The sequence below is a fragment of the Ranitomeya imitator genome, chromosome 1, assembly GCF_032444005.1.
Source record: "Ranitomeya imitator isolate aRanImi1 chromosome 1, aRanImi1.pri, whole genome shotgun sequence".
Taxonomy (NCBI): Eukaryota; Metazoa; Chordata; class Amphibia; order Anura; family Dendrobatidae; genus Ranitomeya; species Ranitomeya imitator.
In genome coordinates, this window is record NC_091282.1 from 306414694 (window position 1) to 306440126 (window position 25433).

The 25433-nt window shown below is 44.5% G+C and overlaps 3 protein-coding genes across 5 annotated transcripts in view; 2 read left to right on the forward strand and 1 right to left on the reverse strand.

Annotated features, from left to right (window-relative positions):
• The window catches only part of GATC (glutamyl-tRNA amidotransferase subunit C), an 11999-nt gene extending 10078 nt beyond the window's left edge, over positions 1 to 1921 (reverse strand). Inside the window, exons 1-2 of one of the 3 annotated variants that reach the window (XM_069758098.1) lie at positions 1772 to 1921; positions 1545 to 1694 (exon numbers count right to left, since the gene is read on the reverse strand). In XM_069758098.1, coding sequence (XP_069614199.1) covers positions 1545 to 1694; positions 1772 to 1882 — 261 coding nt within the window. In that variant the 5' untranslated portion in view covers positions 1883 to 1921. Of the gene's footprint in view, positions 1 to 1390; positions 1505 to 1544; positions 1695 to 1771 lie in introns of those variants that run through there. The other 2 variants (XM_069758107.1, XM_069758118.1) reach the window with 2 other exon arrangements.
• Positions 1922 to 1926: 5 nt separating this feature from the next.
• TRIAP1 (TP53 regulated inhibitor of apoptosis 1) lies at positions 1927 to 2606 on the forward strand. Its single transcript, XM_069758131.1, has 2 exons — positions 1927 to 2211; positions 2284 to 2606. The coding sequence occupies exons 1-2, from the start codon at positions 2065 to 2067 to the stop codon at positions 2371 to 2373; spliced, it is 237 nt and encodes a 78-aa protein (XP_069614232.1). The 5' UTR covers positions 1927 to 2064; the 3' UTR covers positions 2374 to 2606.
• Positions 2607 to 20475: 17869 nt separating this feature from the next.
• Positions 20476 to 24972, forward strand: LOC138657745 (uncharacterized). Its single transcript, XM_069745421.1, has 3 exons — positions 20476 to 22111; positions 23980 to 24139; positions 24216 to 24972. Exons 1-3 carry the CDS (start codon positions 22078 to 22080, stop codon positions 24796 to 24798), a joined length of 777 nt encoding a protein of 258 aa, XP_069601522.1. The 5' UTR covers positions 20476 to 22077; the 3' UTR covers positions 24799 to 24972.
• The last annotated feature ends 461 nt before the right edge of the window (positions 24973 to 25433 follow it).

The window sequence follows — 25433 nt, forward strand, 5'->3', positions numbered from 1 at the left end:
TGTGCTTAGATACAGCTCCTCTGCCAGTTGAGACACAGGTCTCGGGAGCTGGGTTTTGACTGCAGCCATCCTGACGAGTGACGAAAACATGCTGCAATTTTATGTGACGGAGACCATTTTATTACTCTTTGGGGATTGTCAATTTCTGGGCAACAGAATATTAATAAGCCAAATTACTAGATAAAGGGGAAACACAATCCTTGCCTCAAAGACAAGTGCCGCTGCTCGGCTCCCAGCTGGTTGGACATAAACAGCAACAATTCAATTTTTTCCCCAGAACAGAATCTGACAAAGATTATATAAGATACTGATTGGCTGAAGCAATAAGTGTAGATTATGTCATGCTGCTCAGCACACTGAGGTGACAATCCCTTTAAATAACAAACCGCTATATGTATGGTCATGTATTATCCATCAATGCCCATGATGGAGGCTGCTCTTATATGGATGCCATTACCTGTTTGTATGCCCAGGTTATGATGGAGGCTGGTCTATAAGGATGCCATTGCCTGCTTGAATGCCCAGGTTATGATGGAGGCTTGTCTATAAGGATGCCATTGCCTGCTTGTATGCCCAGGTTATGATGGAGGCTGGTCTATAAGGATGCCATTGCCTGCTTGTATGCCCAGGTTATGATGGAGAGAGAGAGTATAGAAGGCTAGCACTCGACAATTGTGGGAGTGACGGTGCAAATGAACGGAACCTGTGGTCCTCTCAGTCATATGCCCAGGTTATGATGGAGGCTGGTATATAAGGATGCCATTGCCTGCTTGTATGCCCCGGTTATGATGGAGGCTGGTATATAAGGATGCCATTGCCTGCTTGTATGCCCAGGTTATGATGGAGGCTGGTCTATAAGGATGCCATTGCCTGCTTGTATGCCCAGGTTATGATGGAGGCTGGTCTATAAGGATGCCATTGCCTGCTTGTATGCCCAGGTTATGATGGAGGCTGGTCTATAAGGATGCCATTGCATGCTTGTATGCCCAGGTTATGATGGAGGCTAGTCTATAAGGATGCCATTACCTGCTTGTATGCCCAGGTTATGATGGAGGCTGGTATATAAGGATGCCATTAACTGCTTGTATGCCCAGGTTATGATGGAGGCTGGTCTATAAGGATGCCATTACCTGCTTGTATGCCCAGGTTATAATGGAGGCTGGTATATAAGGATGCCATTACCTGCTTGTATGCCCAGGTTATGATGGAGGCTGGTCTATAAGGATGCCATTGCCTGCTTGTATGCCCAGGTTATGATGGAGGCTGGTATATAAGGATGCCATTACCTGCTTGTATGCCCAGGTTATGATGGAGGCTGGTCTATAAGGATGCCATTGCCTGCTTGTATGCCCAGGTTATAATGGAGGCTGGTATATAAGGATGCCATTGCCTGCTTGTATGCCCAGGTTATAATGGAGGCTGGTATAAGGATGCCATTACCTGCTTGTATGCCCAGGTTATGATGGAGGCTGGTATATAAGGATGCCATTACCTGCTTGTATGCCCAGGTTATGATGGAGGCTGGTATATAAGGATGCCATTACCTGCTTGTATGCCCAGGTTATGATGGAGGCTGGTATAAGGATGCCATTACCTGCCTGTATGCCCAGGTTATGATGGAGGCTGGTATATAAGGATGCCATTACCTGCTTGCTTGTGTCTGCTTCAATGTTCCAAGTTGGATTCTGTGGTACCTGAAAGGCAAACGTCACGTGGTGACCGGACTGCTGCTCCCTGCCAGCCGCACACTGCGCACCGGACAAGCCTTTACCTTACTCTGCAGGGACAGCAGCCGCTTGAATTCCGCCGGCCGCCAGCAGCGAGCAGCACTAGCTGCCATTTGCAGCCACATGCTTGTTATTTGTGTGACGTCAGAGCTCATGCGCCACCATTACACCAACGTGACCTTGATGAGCGCGGCGGCCATGTTTACTAAGGGCGGCTGTAAGAGCAGCTTGTGCCTCGCCCTCATATGAGATGGCGTCTGCAGCGTCCTGACCTAGGTGAGTGCGGTGTCGGTAATAGTTGAAGTGCTGCCTGTTGGCGGTGGTCTCTCCTGACATTATGAACAGTGTTGGGGAGGAATGCACAGAAATGAAGCGCGAGTACGACCAGTGCTTCAACCGGTGGTTCGCGGAGAAGTTCCTTAAAGGGGAAGGCAGCGGGGACCCGTGCAACGAGCTGTTCCAGCGCTACCGGCACTGTGTGCAGGTGAGGGCAGCGGTGACCGGCCGACGGTGGTGGCTGCACAGTTGTCTGGAACGTGTCTCTTGTGTTTTGCAGAAAGCCATTAAGGACAAGGAGATCCCGGTAGACGGAGTGGAGTTCATGGAACCGAGCAAAGACAAACCGGAGGCTGACGCCGGGTCGTGACGGCCAGCAGGGCCCTAGTGTTGGGGCCCGACCTCGTGCTTCTGCCTGGTTCTATGTGAGGACTGGTGTGTGCCCCAGTACATACTATAATGGGGGCTGTGGAGAGTCCCCTATTGTCTCTCTGGAGGGGCCAGAAATGGGAGGTAGTGCAGTGCGGGCGGCCTCCTCGTACCGTGGTGTCGGAGCGTTGTACTTCTCCCTGTATATAAGAATAAATGACTTATGTAATGGTGGCTTCTTTAATACATAAATTGTGCTCTTTTTTTGCAGCTCCTGCTTACTGCTGGGAAACTGCCTAAGATTCCCACTCCCATGGTCCGGCGGCCATGCCAGTTGCCCATGGCGGCCATGCCAGTTGCCCATGGCGGCCATGCCAGTTGCCCATGGCGGCCATGCCAGTTGCCCATGGCGGCCATGCCAGTTGCCCATGGCGGCCATGCCAGTTGCCCATGGCGGCCATGCCAGTTGCCCATGGCGGCCATGCCAGTTGCCCATGGCGGCCATGCCAGTTGCCCATGGCGGCCATGCCAGTTGCCCATGGCGGCCGGAGCCTTCCTCCAGCATCCTGGATACATCATGACATTGCAGGGGTCTTGTAAACGCCAGAGCGGCCCAGGATTTCAGTATTCAAGTGCCAACCTAGGAATCTTCACGGGCCCCTGGTCCAGCTGCCATAGGGCACCAGTGTGGATGCTGGACCAGCGTTCCCTAAATCTTTGTGCCTCTATTATTTCTCATGTCACCAGGGTTGGGGTAGCACAAACAGCACTGTACAAGGCAACAGTGTGTGAAGGGTCATCCCATTAGGAAAGACCCCCTTGTGTATTATATAAAACGCTGCCCAGCTAATTTGTATGGAGAGTTGAAGGGAGGGTGTTGTCCCCCGACAAATTAAGTGAGGGGACATACGCATCAGGCGGTTGGCATTCAATAATCCGATCCCTTCTGTGGAAAGATATTGCACAACTAGGTGATGCCACAGCTATAAGGATCCACGCATCACCGGAGGTGGACGCAGCCGCACACAAACCAAAGGGGTGGGATGCAGCGACGATCCTATACCGGGGATAAGAGGATCCAGAATGTGGCCCCGTGACGCCATGCGCACACCAACTTCCTAATGCAGTGTACAGCCAAAGGAATACATGTAGCTTCATCAGCTAAAGTGAATATATATACATAAACATAACCTCATGGATGAGGTTTTAATGTGAAACATAATAAATAATTTATACTAAGGTGAACAAAGCAACATTAAACGAAAATTTGCGGTGATGCGTGGATCCTTATAGCTGTGGCATCACTGTATTTCCATGCGCCATTCTAACCCACTTTCCTTTTGTTTATGCACTATGTTAGGGTTCCCTCAGAGTTACTGAGGCTTACATTGTTTTTGTTTAATTTACGGTTGTGAATTTTAATCCCATGTATTTCATCATATATTTGTAGTGGTGAGCTTGGCGGTATTGTCATGTACCTTTGGGGATACTGATGTGACCCCCTTGTTCATATATTGCCGTATTTACTACAGCTCAGCATTGCTTGTGTCTGGCTTAGGGTTTCCTTATCCGCAGCAAGCGTCTTGGTTACCGTTGCTGGGTGATGCGGTGGGTGGGCGTTCACCTTGGCTGTTGCGTAGTGGGACAGTAGCCGGTTCTTATCTACTTGTATTCTGTTTGCAGCTGCGCAGTGTGAGGTGGGCGGCTGGTGCGGTCATTCGTGCGCTTGCGCACTCTTCCACTGCTCGCGCTGGTATAGATGTGTTGTATCTATATCAGCGCTATACTAGGCATCAGCTGATTTTTCCCTAGGGGGATAACGGTAGGGTTTCCTGCTCAGTTTTACCGGACCTGCGGCTGCATATTTGGAGGTATGTAGAGGCCATTCTTGTGTGCACCAATCCTCTACTGGCATTATGGCTGCTAGGCAAATCCTTGGTTAGCGGCTGCGCATTAGATAATAGGTGTGCGGTGTTCTTTGATTTCCGCTCCTACGTACAACTGCGCAGTGCTTTATACTTAGCGTACGGTAACCTAGCAACCTGGCATTATGACTGCTGGGCAGCATCGTGGTTAGCAGCTGCGCATTGGATCATGGGTGTACGATGTTCTTTGACTTCCGCTCTTGCGTACAACTGCACAGTGCTTCATACCAAGCGTACGGTAATCTAGCAACCTGGCGCTTTTTTATGATTGAACTAGGCCGCACAGGATATAGCGCAAGATACCGTACTTATAAGGGTGGCTCACATGGACTTTTCATCTATGGTGATTGGCTGGGAACTTACTTAAATTAGCCCTCATTTCTCCTCCTAACTACACACGCCCCCGGAAGAAGAAGCTTATCGAAACGCGCGTAGGGGTACTTTCCGGCACAGTGAGTGTTTAGAGGTAACTATGAAATCTGATTAGGTTACTGCTGGGGTTTGGAGTGCATTCAGCCTTTACTAATTAGGGTAATAGTATCTGGATACCATCGGTTATAGGGTTCCCTGACTATTTATCGTAATGATGTTGTACTTTTGTTATTTGCATGCATTTATACCGTTAGTGAGGTGTATATGCTCTGGGAACATATACATGCAAGGCATGGTAGTCAGAATTATAAGAAAACAACATATACATATGCAATAGGCTTTCTTTAGTATTTTTATACAGCCTTAGTAGTACCAGAGTATAGCAATCTCTCCCCAGCACCCTACTCGATCATAGACATTCTTTGTAGCCACAAAATATTAGTCACATGACTATAATGGAAATGTTCCTTACATATTGTGTCTTAAAGTTAAATTATTATTGGCTACATAACTGTTAACACTCTCAGTGCTGGTGTTTGGATTGGAGGCATCCTGTTTTATTACTGTGTGTGTATATATTTTATTCTATTTATGTCAATAAAATTTTCTAGTTTTGAACAAGAACATTCTATAGCCTGGTTTATACATCTACTAGGTTCTTTTGAGGTATTGATATTGTGAATGTGTTCCGTATTCACCTTTTTGGACTAATATGTATAAACAACTAGGTGATTGTGGTGGCACCTCACACCGCTCCTCACGCATCCCCAAGCTTTTCTGGGTAATGGGAAGGGGGCCATTAAGCTCACAGTTATTTGTATGGGTGGCTGAATGTCAAATTTTTTTTTTTTTATCCATGTCCAATAGGAACATTTTAAGAATCTGTGCAATGTGGAGTGAGAAGTTCTGTCAGAAATGGTGATATTGTAAGTCTTATTATTATAGTATTTAACACAAATGTCCCAAATATATAAAGAACAACTCAAACTATTGGACACAAAGGGTATACAGAGTATAATCCCAAAATATTCATTTTATTATTACAATATAGACGATACGTAATATATACAAGGCTGCTGAGCACAAAAATGCAGGGCTATTAAATGTAATCAAGTAAAGTGCATAGTGCACATCAATATAAATCTATATATCGTACCAAACCGGCCTAAGTGTAGAAACAAACTGAATTGTGTGCATTAGTGCAACTAATGAAAAAGGCCTGAATGGCGGTGCAGTCAAGACAACAGGCGGTGGGTAAGAATACCCTAACCGGCATGTGTGCAAAGATGGGAGGAAGAAAATACTGAAGTGAGGGAAAGTAACAGAATTGTCCGCGCTGCGCCAATGCATGTTTCGTTTGGACTTCTTCAGGCGGCACCTCACCCTGCTCCGTACATACAGACCACAGTGCAGTTAATTCTATGTACACCAGACACAAGGAATTTAATATTCCGTTTTACTTACTAGTTCTGTTTTCTGGTAATATCAAAGTATAGAAGGATCATACGTACAGCAGATGTGTAAGTTTTCTATATAAAAGCAACTCCCCAAGTCATCTGAAACCACCAACCATTCAATGTGTATCTAGGTCTGCCGACCTCCCCCAAAAGATTTCAGGAGAGCAATATTGCAAAGCTTTGAATTGAGTTGCCCATTTCTTTGTTCAGTAGTCAAATTAACCACTGCCAGATGGCACTCCACATAGAGAACTAAAGTGTAAGGAAAGAAGGCTTTCCCACCAAAAAAATAATTTGACTCTGTAGCCCTTTAACCCCTTCACCCCCAGCCTGTTTTTACCTTCATGACTAGGCCAAATTTTACAATTCTCATCAGTGTTACTTTATGTGGTAATAACGAGAACGCTTCAACGGATTCTGAGATTTTTCTATTGACAGTTGTACTTCATGACATTGGTAAAAATTGATTCACTATGATTTGAGTTTATTTGTGAAAATATCAGAAATGTGGAAATTTTTGCAACTTCCAAGATTTTAATCCTTAAGCCCTTAAACCACAGAGATGTCACACAAAATAGTTAAAGGGAACCTGTCACCTGAATTTGGCAGGACTGGTTTTCGGTCATATGGGCGGAGTTTTCGGGTGTTTGATTCACCCTTTCCTTATCCGCTGGCTGCATGTTGGCCACAATATTGGATTGAAGTTCATTCTATGTCTTCCGTAGTACACGCCTGCGCAAAACAATCTAGATTATAACGTAGAGCCATGAAAATTTAAAAAAATCAAATTTTTCCCCAAAAAAAGGTTTGCTTTAGTTTTTTTAATTTTCACAACGGTAACGTGAAAATTTAAGCCAAAATTTGTTGTACCATTTGTCCTGAGTACACCAATACCCCATATGTGTTTGCAAACTACTTTTGAGGCATAGTGCAAAGCTCAGAAGTGGAGGAGTGCCATCATAGTGTAGATTTTACTGTTATGGTTTTTTGGTGCGGTGTCACATTGGCAGAGCCCCTGATGTGACAGAACAGCAGAACCCACCCTCCAATAAGTGACACCATTTTACAAACTACACCTCTCAATGAATTCAACTAGGGGTGCAGTGATCATATTGACACCGCAGGTGTGTCACAGAATTTTATACCATTTAATCAGTGAAGAAGAAAAAACTACATTTATTCCCTTCACCCCGGACAGGAAACCCACTGAAATAATAGTGTGGTACCTCCCCCCCCGGCTTCAGTTGGGTTTCCTGTCCTGACGGGAACCCTCGTGCGGAGACCCGGGCGAGTGGAAGATATTTTTATTCCGGCTCTAGGCAAAAAAAAGTCGGTTGGGATCCGTGGGGACTTTGCGCATCCTGGCGGGGGAGGTGGAATGTGTAGGGGCATTGTTTCGGGCATCGGAGGAGGCGGGTCCTAGGAGAAGCTCAATGGATCCCTTACAAAATGGGAGATGACTACCATAGACGTGCTTATGTCCAAAGCTACCCATCATGGTGGATCTGAGAGGACAGCAGCCTTTGCAGCAGCAGTCACCACTACCAGTGCCTGGTCACCACAACAGGTGCACTAAGGGGAGCAGCCGCTCAAGTGGCAGCCATCCTGGGCAGAGGAGTGGAAGATCGCAGGACTCCTCGGTATCCAGGAGAGGCATCGTATGTACCCCTGATCAGCCTCCGAATCCAGTACCCTTGATATGACAGTGGGTGGTGGATGATCTACAAGAATGTCAGCCTTTGTTAATAAGGACAATTTCTTGCTTAACCCCTTAGTGACCAGGCCAAATTTTTGAAATTTGACCAGTGTCACTTTATGTGTTTAACAAATTTGACAAATTAAAAAAAAATTAGCAATTTTCAAACTTTGAATGATTATTCCTTTAATCCAGATAGTCATACCACAGAAAAACATTAATGCATAAAATTTCTCTCACATCAGCACAATTTTTAAAAAGCTATTTTATTTTGCTAACATTTTAGGAGGTTTAAAAATGGAGCAGTAAGTTTTCATTTTTTCAAGGAAATTCACAAAATTTATTTTTTTAACGACCTATCCATGTTAAGTGACTTTGGGGGCACTATATATTTAAACCCCCAAAAGTGATACCATTTTAACACCTTAATCCCATATGACATACTATCCCGTCGAGGTGACCTGGGACTTAATTCCCAGTGACTGGATAGTACGTCATATGCGATCAGCTGATAACGGCCGGGTGTCAGCTGACTATCGCAGCTGACATCCGGCACTATGTGCCAGGAGTGGTCACGGACCGCTCCTGGCACATTAACCCCCGGCACACTGCGATCAAAGATGATCGCAGTGCGGTATAGGGAAGCATCACGCATGGAGGGGGTCCCTGCGTGCTTCCCTGAGACCCTCGGAGCAACGTGATGTGAACGCGTTTCTCCGAGGGTCTCCTACCTCCTCCCTGCATGCCCCGTATCCAAAATGGCCCCGGGGCTGCATCCGGGTCCTGCAGGGAGGTGGCTTACCAGCGCCTGCTCAGAGCAAGCGCTGGTAAGCCTGCAGCCCTGCCTGTCAGATCGCTGATCTGACACAGTGCTCTGCAAATCTGCGATCTGACCCTATGGCATGATGCCCCCCCTGGGGCAATGTTATAAAGTTAACAAAAAAATCCTAAATAAAGAAAAAAAATATTGTTCCCATAGATACATTTCTTAAAATAAAAAAATAATAAAAGTACACATATGTAGTATCGCCGCGTCCGTAACGAACTGACCTATAACGCTGTCCCACTATTTAAGCCCTTCAGTGAACACCGTAAAAAAAAAAGGCAAAAAAAAAGTGGAATAACACGCGATCAAAAATACGGATATAAATGACCATGGTACCGCTGCAAACGTCACATTGTCCTGCAAAAAACGACCCGCCATCAGCGAAAAAATAAAAAAGTTATAGTAGTTTTTGGACATTCTGCCTCATAAAAATCAGAATAAAAAGCGATCAAAAAATCACGTGCCCAAAAATGGCACCAATAATAACATCAACTCGTCCCGCAAAAAACAAGACCTCACATGACTCTTTGAACCAAAATATGGAAAAGTTATAGCTCTCAAAATGTGGAGATGCAAAAACTATTTTTTGCCATAAAAAGCGTCTTTCAGTGTGTGACAGCTGCCAATCATAAAAATCAGCTAAAAAACCCGCTATAAAAGTAAATCAAACCCCCCTTCATTACCCCCTTAGTTAGGGAAAAATAATAAAATTTAAAAATTGCATTTATTTCCATTTTCCCATTAGGGTTAGGGATGGGGCTAGGATTAGGGCTACAGTTAAGGTTGGGGCTAAAGTTAGGGTTTGGATTACATTTACGGTTGGGATTGGGGTTATGGTTGGGATTAGTGCTAGGGGTGTGTTTGATTTAGGGGTGTGGTTAGGGTTTCAGTTAGAATTGGGGGGGTTTCCACTGTTTAGGCACATCAAGGCTCTCCAAACGCGACATGGCGTCCGATCTCAATTCCAGCCAATTCTGCGTTGAAAATGTAAAACAGTGCTCCTTCCCTTCCGAGCTCTCCCGTGTACCCAAACAGGGGTTTACCCCAACATATGCGGTATCGGGTACTCAGGACAAATTGGACAACAACTTTTGGGGTTGAATTTCTCTCGTTACCCTTGGGAAAATAAAAATTTGGAGGGTTAAAAAACCCTTTTTGTGGGAAAAAAATTATTTTTCGTTTTCACGGCTATGTGTTATAAACTGTAGTGAAACACTTGGGGGTTCAAAGTTCTCACAACACATCTAGATAAGTTCCTTGGGGGTCTAGTTTCCAATATGGGGTCACTTGTGGGGGGTTTCTACTGTTTAGGTACATCAGGGGCTCTGCAAATGCAATGTGACGCCTGCAAACCAATCCATCTAAGTCTGCATTCCAAACGGCGCTCCTTCCCTTCCAAGCTCTGCCATTCACCCAAACGGTGGTCCCCCCCACATAAGGGGTATTGGCGTACTCAGGACAAGTTGCACAACAACTTTTGGGGTCAAATTTCTCCTGTTACCCTTGGGAAAATACAAAACTGGGGGCTAAAAAATAATTTTGAGAAAAAATTTTTTTTTTATTTTCACTGCTCTGCGTTATAAACTGTAGTGAAACGCTTGGTGGTTCAAAGCTCTCACATCACATCTGGATAAGCTCCTTAGGGGGTCTACTTTCCAAAATGGTGTCACTTGTGGGGGGTTTCAATGTTTAGGCACATCAGGGGCTCTCCAAACGCAACATGGCGTCCCATCTCAATTCCAGTCAATTTTGCAGTGAAATGTCAAATGGCGCTCCTTCCCTTCCGAGCTCTGCCATGCGCCCAAACAGTGGTTTACCCCCACATGTGGGGTATCGGCGTACTCAGGCCAAATTGCAAAACAACTTTTGGGGTCCATTTTCTCCTGTTACCCTTGGTAAAATAAAACAAATTGGAGCTGAATTAAATTTTTAGTGAAAAAAAGTTAAATGTTCATTTTTTTTTAAACATTCCAAACATTCCTGTGAAACACCTGAAGGGTTAATAAACTTCTTGAATGTGGTTTTGAGCACCTTGAGGGGTGCAGATTTTAGAATGGTGTCACACTTTATTTTCTATCATATAGACCCCTCAAAATGACTTCAAATGTGATGTGGTCCCTAAAAAAAAAATGGTGTTGTAAAAATGAGAAATTGCTGGTCAACTTTTAACCCTTATAACTCCCTATCAAAAAACATTTTGGCTCCAAAATTGTGCTGATGTAAAGTAGATATGTGGGAAATGTTAAGTATTTTGTGTGACATCTCTGTGATTTAAGGGCATAAAAATTCAAAGTTGGAAAATTGCAAAATTTTCGCCAAATTTCAGTTTTTTTCACAAATAAACGCAGGTAATATCAAAGAAGTTTTTCCAACAACATGAAGTACAATATGTCACGAGAAAACAATGTCAGAATCATCAGGATCCATTGAAGCGTTCCAGAGTTATAACCTCATAAAGGGACAGTGGTCAGAATTGTAAAAATTGGCCCGGTCCTTAATGTGCAAACCACCCTTGGGGCTTAAGGGGTTAAAAACCGCACCCCTCAATATATTGAAAACTGCTGTCAGGTAGTTTATTTACCCTACAGGTCATCTTCAGCAATTAATGCAAAGTGACATGACAGGAATAAAAATATGTTTTCCTATCGCCACGACAGCACCCCTACGAGAGAGGGGATCTGCCCACCATCTGGACAGGAACCTACAGGATTTAAAGGGGCGGTCCCCCTCACCACTCCAGTTTGGGTTCCTGTCCTAGATGGGAACACAGGAGCTAAAGCAGGAAGGTTCCTACCCTGGTCCTAAACCTCTGCGCGGTGTCCGTGGGAACGGCAGAGACAGGGTCGCTGGAAGCAGCGTCGGGGGTGTCCTGCGTGCAGACCCCCCCTCGTCTGGCCATATGGAGCGCATCCCAGGAGTCGGGCAGTGCCGTCCTGGTCAGCAGATGTAAGCAAGTTACATAGTTACATAGTTATTAAGGTTGAAGGAAGACTATAAGTCCATCTAGTTCAACCCATAGCCTAACCTAACATGCCCTAACATGTTGATCCAGAGGAAGGCAAAAAAACCTCACGTGGCAAAGAGTAAGCTCCACATTGGGGGAAAAAATTACTTCCCGACTCCACATACGGCAATCAGACTAGTTCCCTGGATCAACGCCCTATCAAGGAATCTAGTGTATATACCCTGTAACATTATGCTTTTTCAGACAGGTATCCAGTCCCCTCTTAAATGTAAGTAATGAATCACTCATTACAACATCATACGGCAGAGAGTTCCATAGTCTCACTGCTCTTTCAGTAAAGAATCCGTGTCTGTTATTATGCTTAAACCTTTTTTCCTCCAAACGCAGAGGATGCCCCCTTGTCCCTGTTTCAGGTCTATGATTAAAAAGATCATCAGAAAGGTCTTTGTACTGTCCCCTCATATATTTATACATTAAAATAAGATCACCCCTTAGTCTTCGTTTTTCCAAACTAAATAGCCCCAAGTGTAATAGCCTATCTTGGTATTGCAGACCCCCAGTCCTCTAATAACCTTGGTCGCTCTTCTCTGCACCCGCTCTAGTTCAGCTATGTCTTTCTTATACACCGGAGACCAGAACTGCACAGTATTCTAAGTGTGGTCGAACTAGTGACTTGTATAGAGATAAAATTATATTCTCCTCATGAGCATCTATGCCTCTTTTAATGCATCCCATTATTTTATTTGCCTTTGTAGCAGCTGCCTGACACTGGCCACTGAATATGAGTTTGTCATCCACCCATACACCCAGGTCTTTTTCATTGATGGTTTTGCCCAGAGTTTTAGAATTAAGCACATAATTATACATCTTATTACTTCCACCCAAGTGCATGACCTTACATTAATCCCCATTAAAGCTCATTTGCCATTTATCAGCCCAAGCTTCTAGTTTACATAAATCATCCTGTAATATAAAATTGTCCTCCTCTGTATTGATTACCCTACAGAGTTTAGTGTCATCTGCAAATATTGAAATTCTACTCTGAATGCCCCCTACAAGGTCATTAATATGTTAAAAAGAAGAGGGCCCAATACTGACCCCTGTGGTACCCCACTGCTAACCGCTACCCAGTCCGAGTGTGCTCCATTAATAACCACCCTTTGTTTCCTATCCCTGAGCCAGCTCTCAACCCACTTGCACATATTTTCCCCTATCCCCATTATTCTCATTTTATGTATCAACTTTTTGTGTGGCACCGTATCAAAAGCTTTTGAAAAGTCCATATACACTACGTCCACTGGGTTCCCTTGGTCCAATCCGGAACTTACCTCTTCATAGAAACTGATCAAATTAGTCTGACATGAACGGTCCCTAGTAAACCCGTGCTGATACTGGGTCATGAGGTTATTCCTCTTCAGATACTCCAGTATAGCATCCCTTAGAATGCCCTCCAGGATTGTACCCACAGTAGAGGTTAAGCTTACTGGCCTATAATTACCGAGTTCAGTTTTTGTCCCCTTTTTGGATATTGGCACCACATTTGCTATACGCCAGTCCTGTGGTACAGACCCTGTTATTATGGAGTCTTTAACCCCTTCCCGACCTTTGACGCATACGCTGCGTCATGAAAGTCGGTGCCATTCCGACCCATGACGCAGCATATGCGTCATGGAAAGATCGCGTCCCTGCAGATCCGGTGAAAGGGTTTACTCCCATTTCACCCGATCTGCAGGGACAGGGGGAGTGGTAGTTTAGCCCAGGGGGGGTGGCTTCACCCCCCCCCCCCCCCCCCCCCGTGGCTATGATCGCTCTGATTGGCTGTTGAAAGTGAAACTGCCAATCAGAGCGATTTGTAATATTTCACCTAAAAAACTGGTGAAATATTACAATCCAGCCATGGCCGATGCTGCAATATCATCGGCCATGGCTGGAAACACTAATGTGCCCCCACTCCACCCCACCGATCTTTGGTCCGCTCCCCTCCGTCCTGTGCTCCGCTCCCCCGTCCTCCTGTCCGCTCCCCCCGTGCTCCAATCCAACCCCCCGCACTCCGATCCCCCCCCCCGCACAGCGATCCCCCCCGTGCTCCGATCCACCCCCCCGCACAGCGATCCCCCACCCCGTGCTCCAATCCACACCCCCCCGTGTTCCGATCCACCCCCCCCCCCCATGCTCCGATCCACCCCCACCCCGTGCTCCGATGCCCCCCCCGTGCCCTGATCTCCCCCCCCCCTTATACTTACCTAGCCTCCCGGGGTCCGTCCGTCTTCTTTCCTGGGCACCGCCATCTTCCAAAATGGCGGGCGCATTTGCAGTGCCGGCCGGCAGATTCGTTCCAAAGTGAGTTTTGATCACTGAGATAGGTTATATCTCAGTGATCAAAATAAAAAAAAAATAGTAAATGACCCCCCCCCCCCCTTTGTCGCCCCCATAGGTAGGGACAATAAAAAAAAGTAAAGAATTTTTTTTTTCCACTAAGGTTGGGGTAAGAACTAAGGGTAGGGTTAGGGTTCGGGATGTGCACACGTATTCTGGTCCTCTGCGGATTTTTCCGCAGAGGATTTGATAAATCCGCAGTGCTAAACCGCTGTGGATTTACCGCGGTTTTTCTGTGCATTTCACTGCGGTTTAACAACTGCGATTTTCTATTGGAGCAGTTGTACAACCGCTGCGGAATCCGCAGAAAGAAGTGACATGCTGCGGAATGTAAACCGCTGCGGATCCGCAGCGATTTCCGCAGCGTGTGCACATACCTTTAGAATTAGGCTATGTGCACACGGTGCGGATTTGGCTGCAGATCCGCAGCAGTGTTCCATCAGGTTTACAGTACCATGTACACCTATGGAAAACCAAATCCGCTGTGCCCATGGTGCGGAAAATACCACGCGGAAACGCTGCATTGTATTTTCCACAGCATGTCAATTCTTTGTGCGGATTCCACAGCGTTTTACACCTGTTCCTCAATAGGAATCCACAGGTGAAATCCGCACAAAAAACACTGGCAATCCGCGGTAAATCCGCAGGTAAAACGCAGTGCCTTTTACCCGCGGATTTTTCAAAAATGGTGCTGAAAAATCTCATACGAATCCGCAACGTTGGCACATAGCCTTAGGGTTGGGTTGGAATTAGGGTTGTGGTTAGGGGTGTGTTGGGGTTAGGGTTGTGATTAGGGTTACGGCTACAGTTGGGATAAGGGTTAGGGGTGTGTTGGAGTTAGAATTGAGGGGTTTCCACTGTTTAGGCACATCAGGGGGTCTCCAAACACAACATGGCGCCACCATTGATTCCAGCCAATCTTGTATTCAAAGAGCCAAATGGTGCTCCTTCACTTCCGAGCCCCGACGTGCGCCCAACCAGTGGTTTACCCCCACATATGGGGTACCAGCATACTCAGGACAAACTGCGCAACAATTACTGGGGTCCAATTTCTTCTGTTACCCTTGAGAAAATAAAAAATTGCTTGCTAAAACATCATTTTTGAGGAAAGAAAAATGATTTTTTATTTTCACGGCTCTGCGTTGTAAACGTCTGTGAAGCACTTGGGGGTTCAAAGTGCTCACCATATATCTAGATAAGTTCCTTGGGGGGTCCAGTTTCCAAAATGGGGTCACTTGTGGGGGGTTTCTACTGTTTAGGCACACCAGGGGCTCTGCAAACGCAACGTGACATCCGCAGACCATTCCATCAAAGTCTGCATTTCAAAAGTCACTACTTCCCTTCTGAGCCCCGACGTGTGCCCAAACAGTGGTTTACCCCCACACATGGGGTATCAGCGTACTCAGGAGAAACTGGACAACAAGTTTTGGGGTCCAATTTCTCCTGTAACCCTTGGGAAAATAAAAAATTCTGGGCTAAAAAATTATTTTTGAGGAAAGAAAACGTATTTATTATTTTCACTGCTCTGTGTTATGAACTTCTGTGAAGCACTTGGGGGTTCAAAGTGCTCACCTCACATCTAGATAAGTTCCTTTCGGGGTCTAGTTTCCAAAATGGGGTCACTTGTGGGGGGTTTCTACTGTTTAGCCACATCAGGGGCTCTGCAAACGCAACGTGACGCCCGCAGAGCATTCCATCAAAGTCTGCATTTCAAAACGTCACTACTTCACTTCCGAGCCCCAGCATGTGCCTAAACAGTGGTTTACCCCCACATATGGGGTATCAGCGTACTCAGGAGAAACTGGACCACAACTTTTGGGGTCAAATTTCTCCTGTTACCCTTGGGAAAATAAAAAATTGCGGGCTAAAAAATCATTTTTGAGAAAAGAAATTATTTTATTTTTTTCATGGCTCTGCGTTATAAACTTCTGTGAAGCACTTGAGGGTTCAAAGTGCTCACCACACATCTAGATAAGTTCCTTGGGGGGTCTTGCTTCCAAAATCGGGTCACTTGTGGGGGATCTCCAATGTTTAGGCACACAGGGGCTCTCCAAACGCGACATGGTGTCCGCTAACAATTGGAGCTAATTTTCCATTCAAAAAGTCAAAAGGCGCGCCTTCCCTTCCGAGCCCTGCCGTGTGCCCAAACAGTGGTTTACCCCCACATATGAGGTATCGGCGTACTCGGGAGAAATTGCTCAACAAATTTTAGGATCCATTTTATCCTATTGCTCATGTGAAAATGAAAAAATTGAGGCGAAAAGAAATTTTTTGTGAAAAAAAAGTACTTTTTCATTTTTACGGATCAATTTGTGAAGCACCTGAGGGTTTAAAGTGCTCACTAGACATCTAGATAAGTTCCTTGGGGGGTCCAGTTTCCAAAATGGGGTCACTTGTGTTGGAGCTCCAATGTTTAGGCACACAGGGTCTCTCCAAACGCGACATGGTGTCCGCTAACGATGGAGATAATTTTTCATTCAAAAAGTCAAATGGCTCTCCTTCCCTTCCGAGCCTTACCATGTGCCCAAACAGTGGTTTACCCCCACATGTGAGGTATCGGTGTACTCAGGAGAAATTGCCCAACAAATTTTAGGGTCCAAAAATAAAAAACAAGTAATACCTGCGCTGAGTAACAAAAAATCCTCCAAACCACACAATTTATGTTGTCAAAGAGAAAGAATTTCTATAGGTTACCATACCAAAATAACCAGAGTATAACCGTGGTATGGATAAGTGTCCTATTTCATAGGATACCAGGAGCGTTTTGGTTATCAAATGGGTAAATAAATTGTTACCTTTGAATAATCAGTGGAATTAACCGGCCCCTTGTGGTGGTCTTACTGAATCATGTCCATTGCATCCGTAGTATGAAAGAAACTGGCAGGCTTCCTGCAATTGTCCTACTAGGCTATGTCCACTGCGGTTTATGTCTTCAGATAAAGCCACTCTGGGTTGAGTCCGCTGCGTCCGTCGTTCCGGTGTGTCTCTTCAGGTGGAGCCGCTCTTTGCGCTGCCCTGGCCGGCGGCAGAACGCTCAAAGCACGCTCCCCGCTTGGGATTATTGAGCGCTGGAGTAGCCGCTGGGTCCTCTGCCGAAGCAGGACCTTCCGTGACGTCACGGTCACGTGAGTAAACACGTGACTAGGCTAAGGAGAGCAGCGAGGACCAAATCCTACGCGTTTCGGAACTACCGTGTTCCTTCTTCAGGGATGGTCCGTACTAGCAGCTCTCCATCTTATATATCCTCCAGCGCTCTAGCAATGCCCTTAATTGGTGAACGCAAACAGCTCTACTTCGCTATTAAGGCCCCTTGGGGCCAACGTATCCAGTTCAAAAATCATTTTTGTTTCTTCTCTTGACATTTGTCTAATATAGTCACCCTTCCTCCAACTTTTAGGTACAGTTTTCAAACCTGTGATACATGTACCACTGGGTGAACTTCCATGATAGGTGAAGAAATGCTTAGATAAAGGGTGACCCTGAAATTTTTTCTTTATGTTCCTAAGATGTTCGTTTATCCTTACATGTAGGGGACGCTTCGTCCTCCCGACGTAGATCTTATCACACGGGCACCTAATGGCGTAAATTACCCCTTCCATCCCTGAAGAAGGAACACGGTAGTTCCGAAACGCGTAGGATTTGGTCCTCGCTGCTCTCCTTAGCCTAGTCACGTGTTTACTCACGTGACCGTGACGTCACGGAAGGTCCTGCTTCGGCAGAGGACCCAGCGGCTACTCCAGCGCTCAATAATCCCAAGCGGGGAGCGTGCTTTGAGCGTTCTGCCGCCGGCCGGGGCAGCGCACAGAGCGGCTCCACCTGAAGAGACATACCGGAAAGACGGACGCAGCGGACTCAACCCAGAGTGGCTTTATCTGAAGACATAAACCGCAGTGGACATAGCCTAATAAGACAATTGCAGGAAGCCTGCCAGTTTCTTTCATACTACGGATGCAATGGACATGATTCAGTAAGACCACCACAAGGGGCCGGTTAATTCCACTGATTATTCAAAGGTAACAATTTATTTACCCATTTGATAACCAAAACGCTCCTGGTATCCTATGAAATAGGACACTTATCCATACCACGGTTATACTCTGGTTATTTTGGTATGGTAACCTATAGAAATTCTTTCTCTTTGACAACATAAATTGTGTGGTTTGGAGGATTTTTTGTTACTTAGCGCAGGTATTACTTGTTTTTTATTTTTGTATATAGATTACGATACAAAAAGGTGGAATTGTATCATTACTTGCTGCCGAGTTTCTTAAGGGTTGAAGCGCTACTGGTCTTTTTATAGAAACAAAATTTTAGGATCCATTTTATCCTGTTGTCCATGTGAAAATGAAAAAATTGAGGCTAAAAGAATTTTTTTGTGAAAAAAAAGTACATTTTCATTTTTACGGATCAATTTGTGAAGCACCTGGGGGTTTAAAGGGCTCACTATGCATCTAGATAAGTTCCTTGGGGCGTCTAGTTTCCAAAATGGGGTCACTTGTGGGGGAGCTCCAATTTTTAAGCACACGGGGGCTCTCCAAACGTGACATGGTGTCCGCTAAAGAGTGCAGCCAATTTTTAATTCAAAAAGTCAAATGGCGCTCCTTCCCTTCCAAGCCCTGCCGTGCGCCCAAACAGTGGTTTACCCCTACATATGAGGTATCAGCGTACTCAGGACAAATTGGACAACAACTTTCGTTGTTCAGTTTCTCCTTTTACCATTGGGAAAATAAAAAAATTGTTGCTGAAAAATCATTTTTGTGACTAAAAAGTTAAATGTTCATTTTTTCCTTCCATGTTGCTTCTGCTGCTGTGAAGCACCTGAAGGGTTAATAAACTTCTTGAATGTGGTTTTGTGCACCTTGAGGGGTGCAGTTTTTAGAATGGTGTCACTTTTGGGTATTTTCAGCCATATAGACCCCTCAAACTGACTTCAAATGTGAGGTGGTCCCTAAAAAAAATGGTTTTGTAAATTTCGTTGTAAAAATGAGAAATTGCTGGTCAAATTTTAACCCTTATAACTTCCTAGCAAAAAAAAAATTTGTTTCCAAAATTGTGCTGATGTAAAGTAGATGTGTGGGAAATGTTATTTATTAACTATTTTGTGTCACATAACTCTCTGGTTTAACAGAATAAAAATTCAAAATGTGAAATTTTCAAAATTTTCGCCAAATTTCCGTTTTTATCACAAATAAACACAGAATTTATTGGCCTAAATTTACCACTAACATGAAGCCCAATATGTCACGAAAAAACAATCTCAGAACCGCTAGGATCCATTGAAGCGTTCCTGAGTTATTACCTCATAAAGGGACACTGGTCAGAATTGCAAAAAACGGCAAGGGTTTTAAGGTCAAAATAGGCTGGGTTATGAAGGGGTTAAAGATTAAAAATATTGGTCTATCAATGACTGTACTTAATTCCTGCAGTACTCGAGGGTGTATCCCATCCGGGCCCGGAGATTTGTCAATTTTAGTGATTTTTAGATGCCGCCGCACTTCCTGCTGGGTTAAGCAGGTGACCTTTAATTGGGAATTTTTATCACTAGTCATTTTGTCTGCCATGGGATTTTCTTGTGTAAATACTGATGAAAAAAAGTTATTTAGCATATTGGCTTTTTCCTCATCCTCATCCATTTCACCCAGACTATTTAAGGGGGCCAACACTATCATTTTTTAGTTTCTTACTATTTATGTAGTTAAAGAATATTTTAGGATTATTTTTACTCTCTCTGGCAATGAGTCTCTCTGTCTCAATCTTTGTTGCCTGTTCTCACCGGCGCTGGTGAACCCGGAAGTAGTTGTTACACTTCCGGGGTAAGCCGGGGGAGGAGTGCGGCTGCGACTATGAAAGAGCGGCGGCTATGGAATGTGCTGTGCAGCAAGTTGTCCTCAGTAGGGGACACAGAGCACCCTCAGGTGGAGGTGCTGGAGCAGCGCAGCAAGAGCGGTAGCGGCCGCTCAAGAAGTAGCAGCAGAGTGGTACGGGGGCAGCAGCATGCGAGCGCCCCAGCGTCACACGTGGATTCGTCTCCTCAGAAACCGGTATTCATGGGATCAGCTTTTGGTGAGTGTTAAAAATACACCTGGTGCTGATTTGGTACGTTATTTTGTGCTTTGTTTTAAGTTAAAAAGACATCAAAATCTAAGCATAAGCAGTGTGCTTTATGCGCAATTCCAATGCCTGATAGCTATAATAAAAGGCTTTGCCAGGCTTGCATTTGTCAGACCTTAGAGGAAGAGGCTCCCCTTCGTTCATAAGACCTCAGAGCGGTCATCAGGGAAGAAATAAGTTATTCCCTTAGAGGCGGCCGCCATGAAAGATCGGTCAGGGACGTATCTCCTGGATCTAGCCCGTTCCTGCAAGAGGGTGAATGTTCTCGCTACTCATCGCCATCCTCCTCAGATGAAGAGGGAAGGCCATGTTTTTCAGTTGAAAATATGGATGTATTAGTCAAAGGGGTCCGAGCAACCATGGGCGTTGCAGAGAACCAAGATCTGCACAAGATATAATGTTTGCAGGCTTGTGTCAGAAAAGTCGTAAGTCATTCCCGGTAGTAGAAACAGTTAAAAACCTTATTAAACGGGAATGGGATAAGCAGGACAAAGGATTTTTGCCGTCATCTCCAAAGAGAAGGTATCCCTTTGACGATAACGACTTAGCGGAATGGATGAAAGTCCCTAAAGTGGACGCGGCCGTAGCTTCCACATCTTAGGCTGGGTTCACATTGCGCTAGGTGTGTCCGTCTAACAGACTCGTTTTTAAGTAGTAAAAACGCAATGTAACGCACATACTAACACGCCCATAGACTTGCATTGTCTGAAGCATCGTGACGCATCCCTAAATTGGTATGCGTTTGTCACATAACGTTTTTTTTCTGACGGACCTTCAACGCGGCTTGCAGCGTTTTCGGGTCCGGCCAAGCTAACGCACTACTAACGGAAGCGTTCATTCTGCCATAGAAGGCTATGGCAAACGCAGTCAGACGCAAATCATGAAAAATTTCTAAATAGGACCACACGTTTTAATAGCGTTTGAGGGTGGTCACATGTGGTCATGTGACAGGAAATGTGATTTCGGCCATTGAAGGAGGAATATCCCACCCACACATTTCTCCTGAGGTCTACTGCACGTGACAGAGTGTTGCAAGAGATCACCGGAAATGTAAGTACATTTCTATATATATATCTCTGTATACATCATGGGAGTCTGTAATGTCCGTCGGATGTGTGTGTACTAAACATGTATTGCTTTGTTGCACACAGATGTCGGATACAGATGTCAGCAGCAGCAGCACCGTGTCTGCGATTTTTTTCGTCTCAGTCGGTAGGCTTGCACTTTAAAAAACCACAATAATGTTGTGTGAAACTCCATTGTATTGAGCTAGGCACGTAATAAAAATCATGTTTATTGTTTTTGTGAATAGGAGTCTTCTGAGCCCGAGGCTGCTAGACCTCCCCCAAAAAAAACATGCAAAAACCACAAAGGTACATAGCACACATGTTGAATTTTTCAGGCATAAATTTATTGATCCAATGAATGTTAACATTATTTAATGTTAAAATAATTTTTTTTACATTTTACATACACAATAGGTTGTGGCACACGGAGGACACAAAAGAAAGAAGGTCCCTAGCCGTCTGTCGTCGCCACAACTGCCAGTGGTAAATATAAAACTAGAAATATTCTATCCAATATTTACCAACAATCTATCTATTCACTTTCTATCTACTATACCTATAAACTATCTATCAACTATCTATCGCTCCATCTATTTGTCTATCTATATCTATGTATCTATCTATCTATATATCGCTATATCTATGTATCTATCTCTGTATATAGGAATATGGCCATCCAGTGAAATTGACACTATCAACATAACGTTTTGTGTTTACATAGTCCAAGTCAGCGACCAAAAAAAAAAGGATTGTCGTTGACGAAGAGCCATTGACTATTCACAACGAGACACTGATCAACCTTGTGGAAGCCAACCCCTCCATATGGGACCAGAGCGACAGCTCCCACCATGACATCGTGAAGAACCGCAAGTTGTGGGATCAAATTATATGTCACTTTGATCCCCGATACATGGAGAAGTCGACAACCTCAAAGAAAAAAATTGGTAAATATTGGTGACGTAACATCGGAAAATGTTAGAAAAATTTTTTTTTTTTTTTATCCTATCAACCTATCCACTTGTTGTCTATCTCTCAATTATCAACTATCTGTACACTATATATCTATCTAAACTATTTCTTATCTAACAACTATCTATCTACTACAGTGGGGCAAAAAAGTATTTAGTCAGTCAGCAATAGTGCAAGTTCCACCACTTAAAAAGATGAGAGGCGTTTGTAATTTACATCATAGGTAGACCTCAACTATGGGAGACAAACTGAGAAAAAAAAATCCAGAAAATCACATTGTCTGTTTTTTTAACACTTTATTTGCATATTATGGTGGAAAATAAGTATTTGGTCAGAAACAAAATTTCATCTCAATACTTTGTAATATATCCTTTGTTGGCAATGACAGAGGTCAAACGTTTTCTGTAAGTCTTCACAAGGTTGCCACACACTGTTGTTGGTATGTTGACCCATTTCTCCATGCAGATCTCCTCTAGAGCAGTGATGTTTTTGGCTTTTCGCTTGGCAACACGGACTTTCAACTCCCTCCAAAGGTTTTCTATAGGGTTGAGATCTGGAGACTGGCTAGGCCACTCCAGGACCTTGAAATGCTTCTTACGAAGCCACTCCTTCGTTGCCGTGGCGGTGTGCTTTGGATCATTGTCATGTTGAAAGACCCAGCCACGTTTCATCTTCAATGCCCTTGCTGATGGAAGGAGGTTTGCACTCAAAATCTCACGATACATGGCCCCATTCATTCTTTCATGTACCCGGATCAGTTGTCCTGGCCCCTTTGCAGAGAAACAGCCCCAAAGCATGATGTTTCCACCACCATGCTTTACAGTAGGTATGGTGTTTGATGGATGCAACTCAGTATTCTTTTTCCTCCAAACACGACAAGTTGTGTTTCTACCAATCAGTTCCAGTTTGGTTTCATCAGACCATAGGACATTCTCCCAAAACTCCTCTGGATCATCCAAATGCTCTCTAGCAAACTTCAGACGGGCCCGGACATGTACTGGCTTAAGCAGTGGGACACGTCTGGCACTACAGGATCTGAGTCCATGGTGGCGTAGTGTGTTACTTATGGTAGGCCTTGTTACATTGGTCCCAGCTCTCTGCAGTTCATTCACTAGGTCCCCCCGCGTGGTTCTGGGATTTTTGCTCACCGTTCTTGTGATCATTCTGACCCCACGGGGTGGGATTTTGTGTGGAGCCCCAGATCGAGGGAGATTATCAGTGGTCTTGTATGTCTTCCATTTTCTAATTATTGCTACCACTGTTGATTTCTTCACTCCAAACTGGTTAGCTATTGCAGATTCAGTCTTCCCAGCCTGGTGCAGGGCTACAATTTTGTTTCTGGTGTCCTTTGACAGCTCTTTGGTCTTCACCATAGTGGAGTTTGGAGTCAGACTGTTTGAGGGTGTGCACAGGTGTCTTTTTATACTGATAACAAGTTTAAACAGGTGCCATTACTACAGGTAATGAGTGGAGGAAAGAGGAGACTCTTAAAGAAGAAGTTACAGGTCTGTGAGAGCCAGAAATCTTGATTGTTTGCTTCTGACCAAATACTTATTTTCCACCATAATATGCAAATAAATTGTTAAAAAAACAGACAATGTGATTTTCTGGATTTTTTTTCTCAGTTTGTCTCCCATAGTTGAGGTCTACCTATGATGTAAATTACAGACGCCTCTCATCTTTTTAAGTGGTGGAACTTGCACTATTGCTGACTGACTAAATACTTTTTTGCCCCACTGTATTTATATATCAACTATCTTAACAAACTATGAACAATTTTTCCTATATCTTAAAACTATCTATACTATTTTTATATATTTTTTGTTTTTGTTTAAATTTAAAGCCGATGCTGTCCATACCCGTTGGAGGTCCATCCGCGATCGCTTTGTCCGTGACTACCGGAACAGTCAGAATGCACCAAGCGGATCAAGTGGCAAACGGGTGACCCCGTATGTGCATTACGAACAACTGCTCTTTCTTCAAAAAACAGTGTCTCAGCGCTCGTAAGTACAAATAGGTCTGTGTGCGAGACAAAATTGTTGAAAGGAAAATAATTAATTTTTTTTTTTTGGGTTACAGCACGATATGCAGTACCGCTGAGCCTAGACCGGCAGAGGAACTTGAGCCTTCTCCAGTGGAACCAACCCAACCTGAAGATGTGTCTGGCATCAGCGAGCCACGATCTGTGGATAGAAGCACTGTTACTGCAGGTGTGAGTGCCCGGTTGCAATCACAGCGTGGACGCAAGCGAGCATCACAAAAAGATGAAGCTGATGCAATTATCGTGGATGGACTCCAACGGGTAGAGGACATGTGTTGCAGTGAGCTCAAAGACCTGAGGCGGGAAATTACCGAGCTGCAAGCACGCGAGTCTGTATACTCTGCTAATGAGTGGAAGCTACTTTTCTTATCCTATGTGCCTGTAGCACAAAATATCCCGGCACATAGAAACCTTATGTTTAGACAAAGACTGAACGACCTTCTTGAGGAATTTGTGGGCCCCCAGGAACCCGCTCCATCGGGAACAAGAAGAATGGACATGCCGGCCTACAACCCTCAATATAGAGGCCGGGGTGAAACGAGCGTGGAACCTCATAGACAATGTAGCAGTCCATCATACAGTTGGGCAGACAATACTCCCGTGCAGTACCAAAGTCTTTAGTACCGTTCACTGTCCCCAGCCAGGTGCAATTACTGCGTTGCAAGTTTTTTTTTTTTTTTTTTTTATGTTTTTTGTTGTAAATTTCTATTTTCCTTTTTTTTCATCCCTATGGGATATCATATGTTAAACCTGTGTACCAACAGTTTGTTGGAAAAATAAAAAAACATTTAGTAAACTGTTTCAAATTTAAGATTCTTGTATGACTTTAACTTTTAACACAACATAACTTTTTACACGACATAAGGTAACTTTTTACAAGACATCAGGTTAAACAACTTTTTACACGACATAAGGTTAAAGGGACTCTGTCACCTGAAATTGGCGGGACTGGTTTTGGGTCATATGGGCGGAGTTTTTGGGTGTTTGATTAACCCTTTCCTTACCCGCTGTCTGCATGGTGGCTGCAATATTGGATTGAAGTTCATTCTCTGTCCTCCATAGTACACGTCTGCACAAGGTAATCTTGCCTTGTGCAGGCATGTACTACGGAGGACAGAGAATGAACTTCAATCCAATATTGCAGACAGCAGGTAAGGAAAGGGTGAATCAAACACCCAAAAACTCCGCCCATATGACCCAAAACCAGTCCCGCCAAATTCAGGTGACAGGTTCCCTTTAAACAACATAACTTTTTA

Bases quoted from the DNA above. Each gene is read 5' to 3' on its own strand.
- TRIAP1 (XM_069758131.1), top strand. From the start codon at position 2,065: ATGAACAGTGTTGGGGAGGAATGCACAGAAATGAAGCGCGAGTACGAC. The intron at 2,212-2,283 runs GTGAGGGCAGCG...TGTGTTTTGCAG, and splicing joins GCTACCGGCACTGTGTGCAG to AAAGCCATTAAGGACAAGGA.
- LOC138657745 (XM_069745421.1), top strand. From the start codon at position 22,078: ATGGAGAAGTCGACAACCTCAAAGAAAAAAATTG. The intron at 22,112-23,979 runs GTAAATATTGGT...TTAAATTTAAAG, and splicing joins AACCTCAAAGAAAAAAATTG to CCGATGCTGTCCATACCCGT. The intron at 24,140-24,215 runs GTAAGTACAAAT...TTTGGGTTACAG, and splicing joins AAAACAGTGTCTCAGCGCTC to CACGATATGCAGTACCGCTG.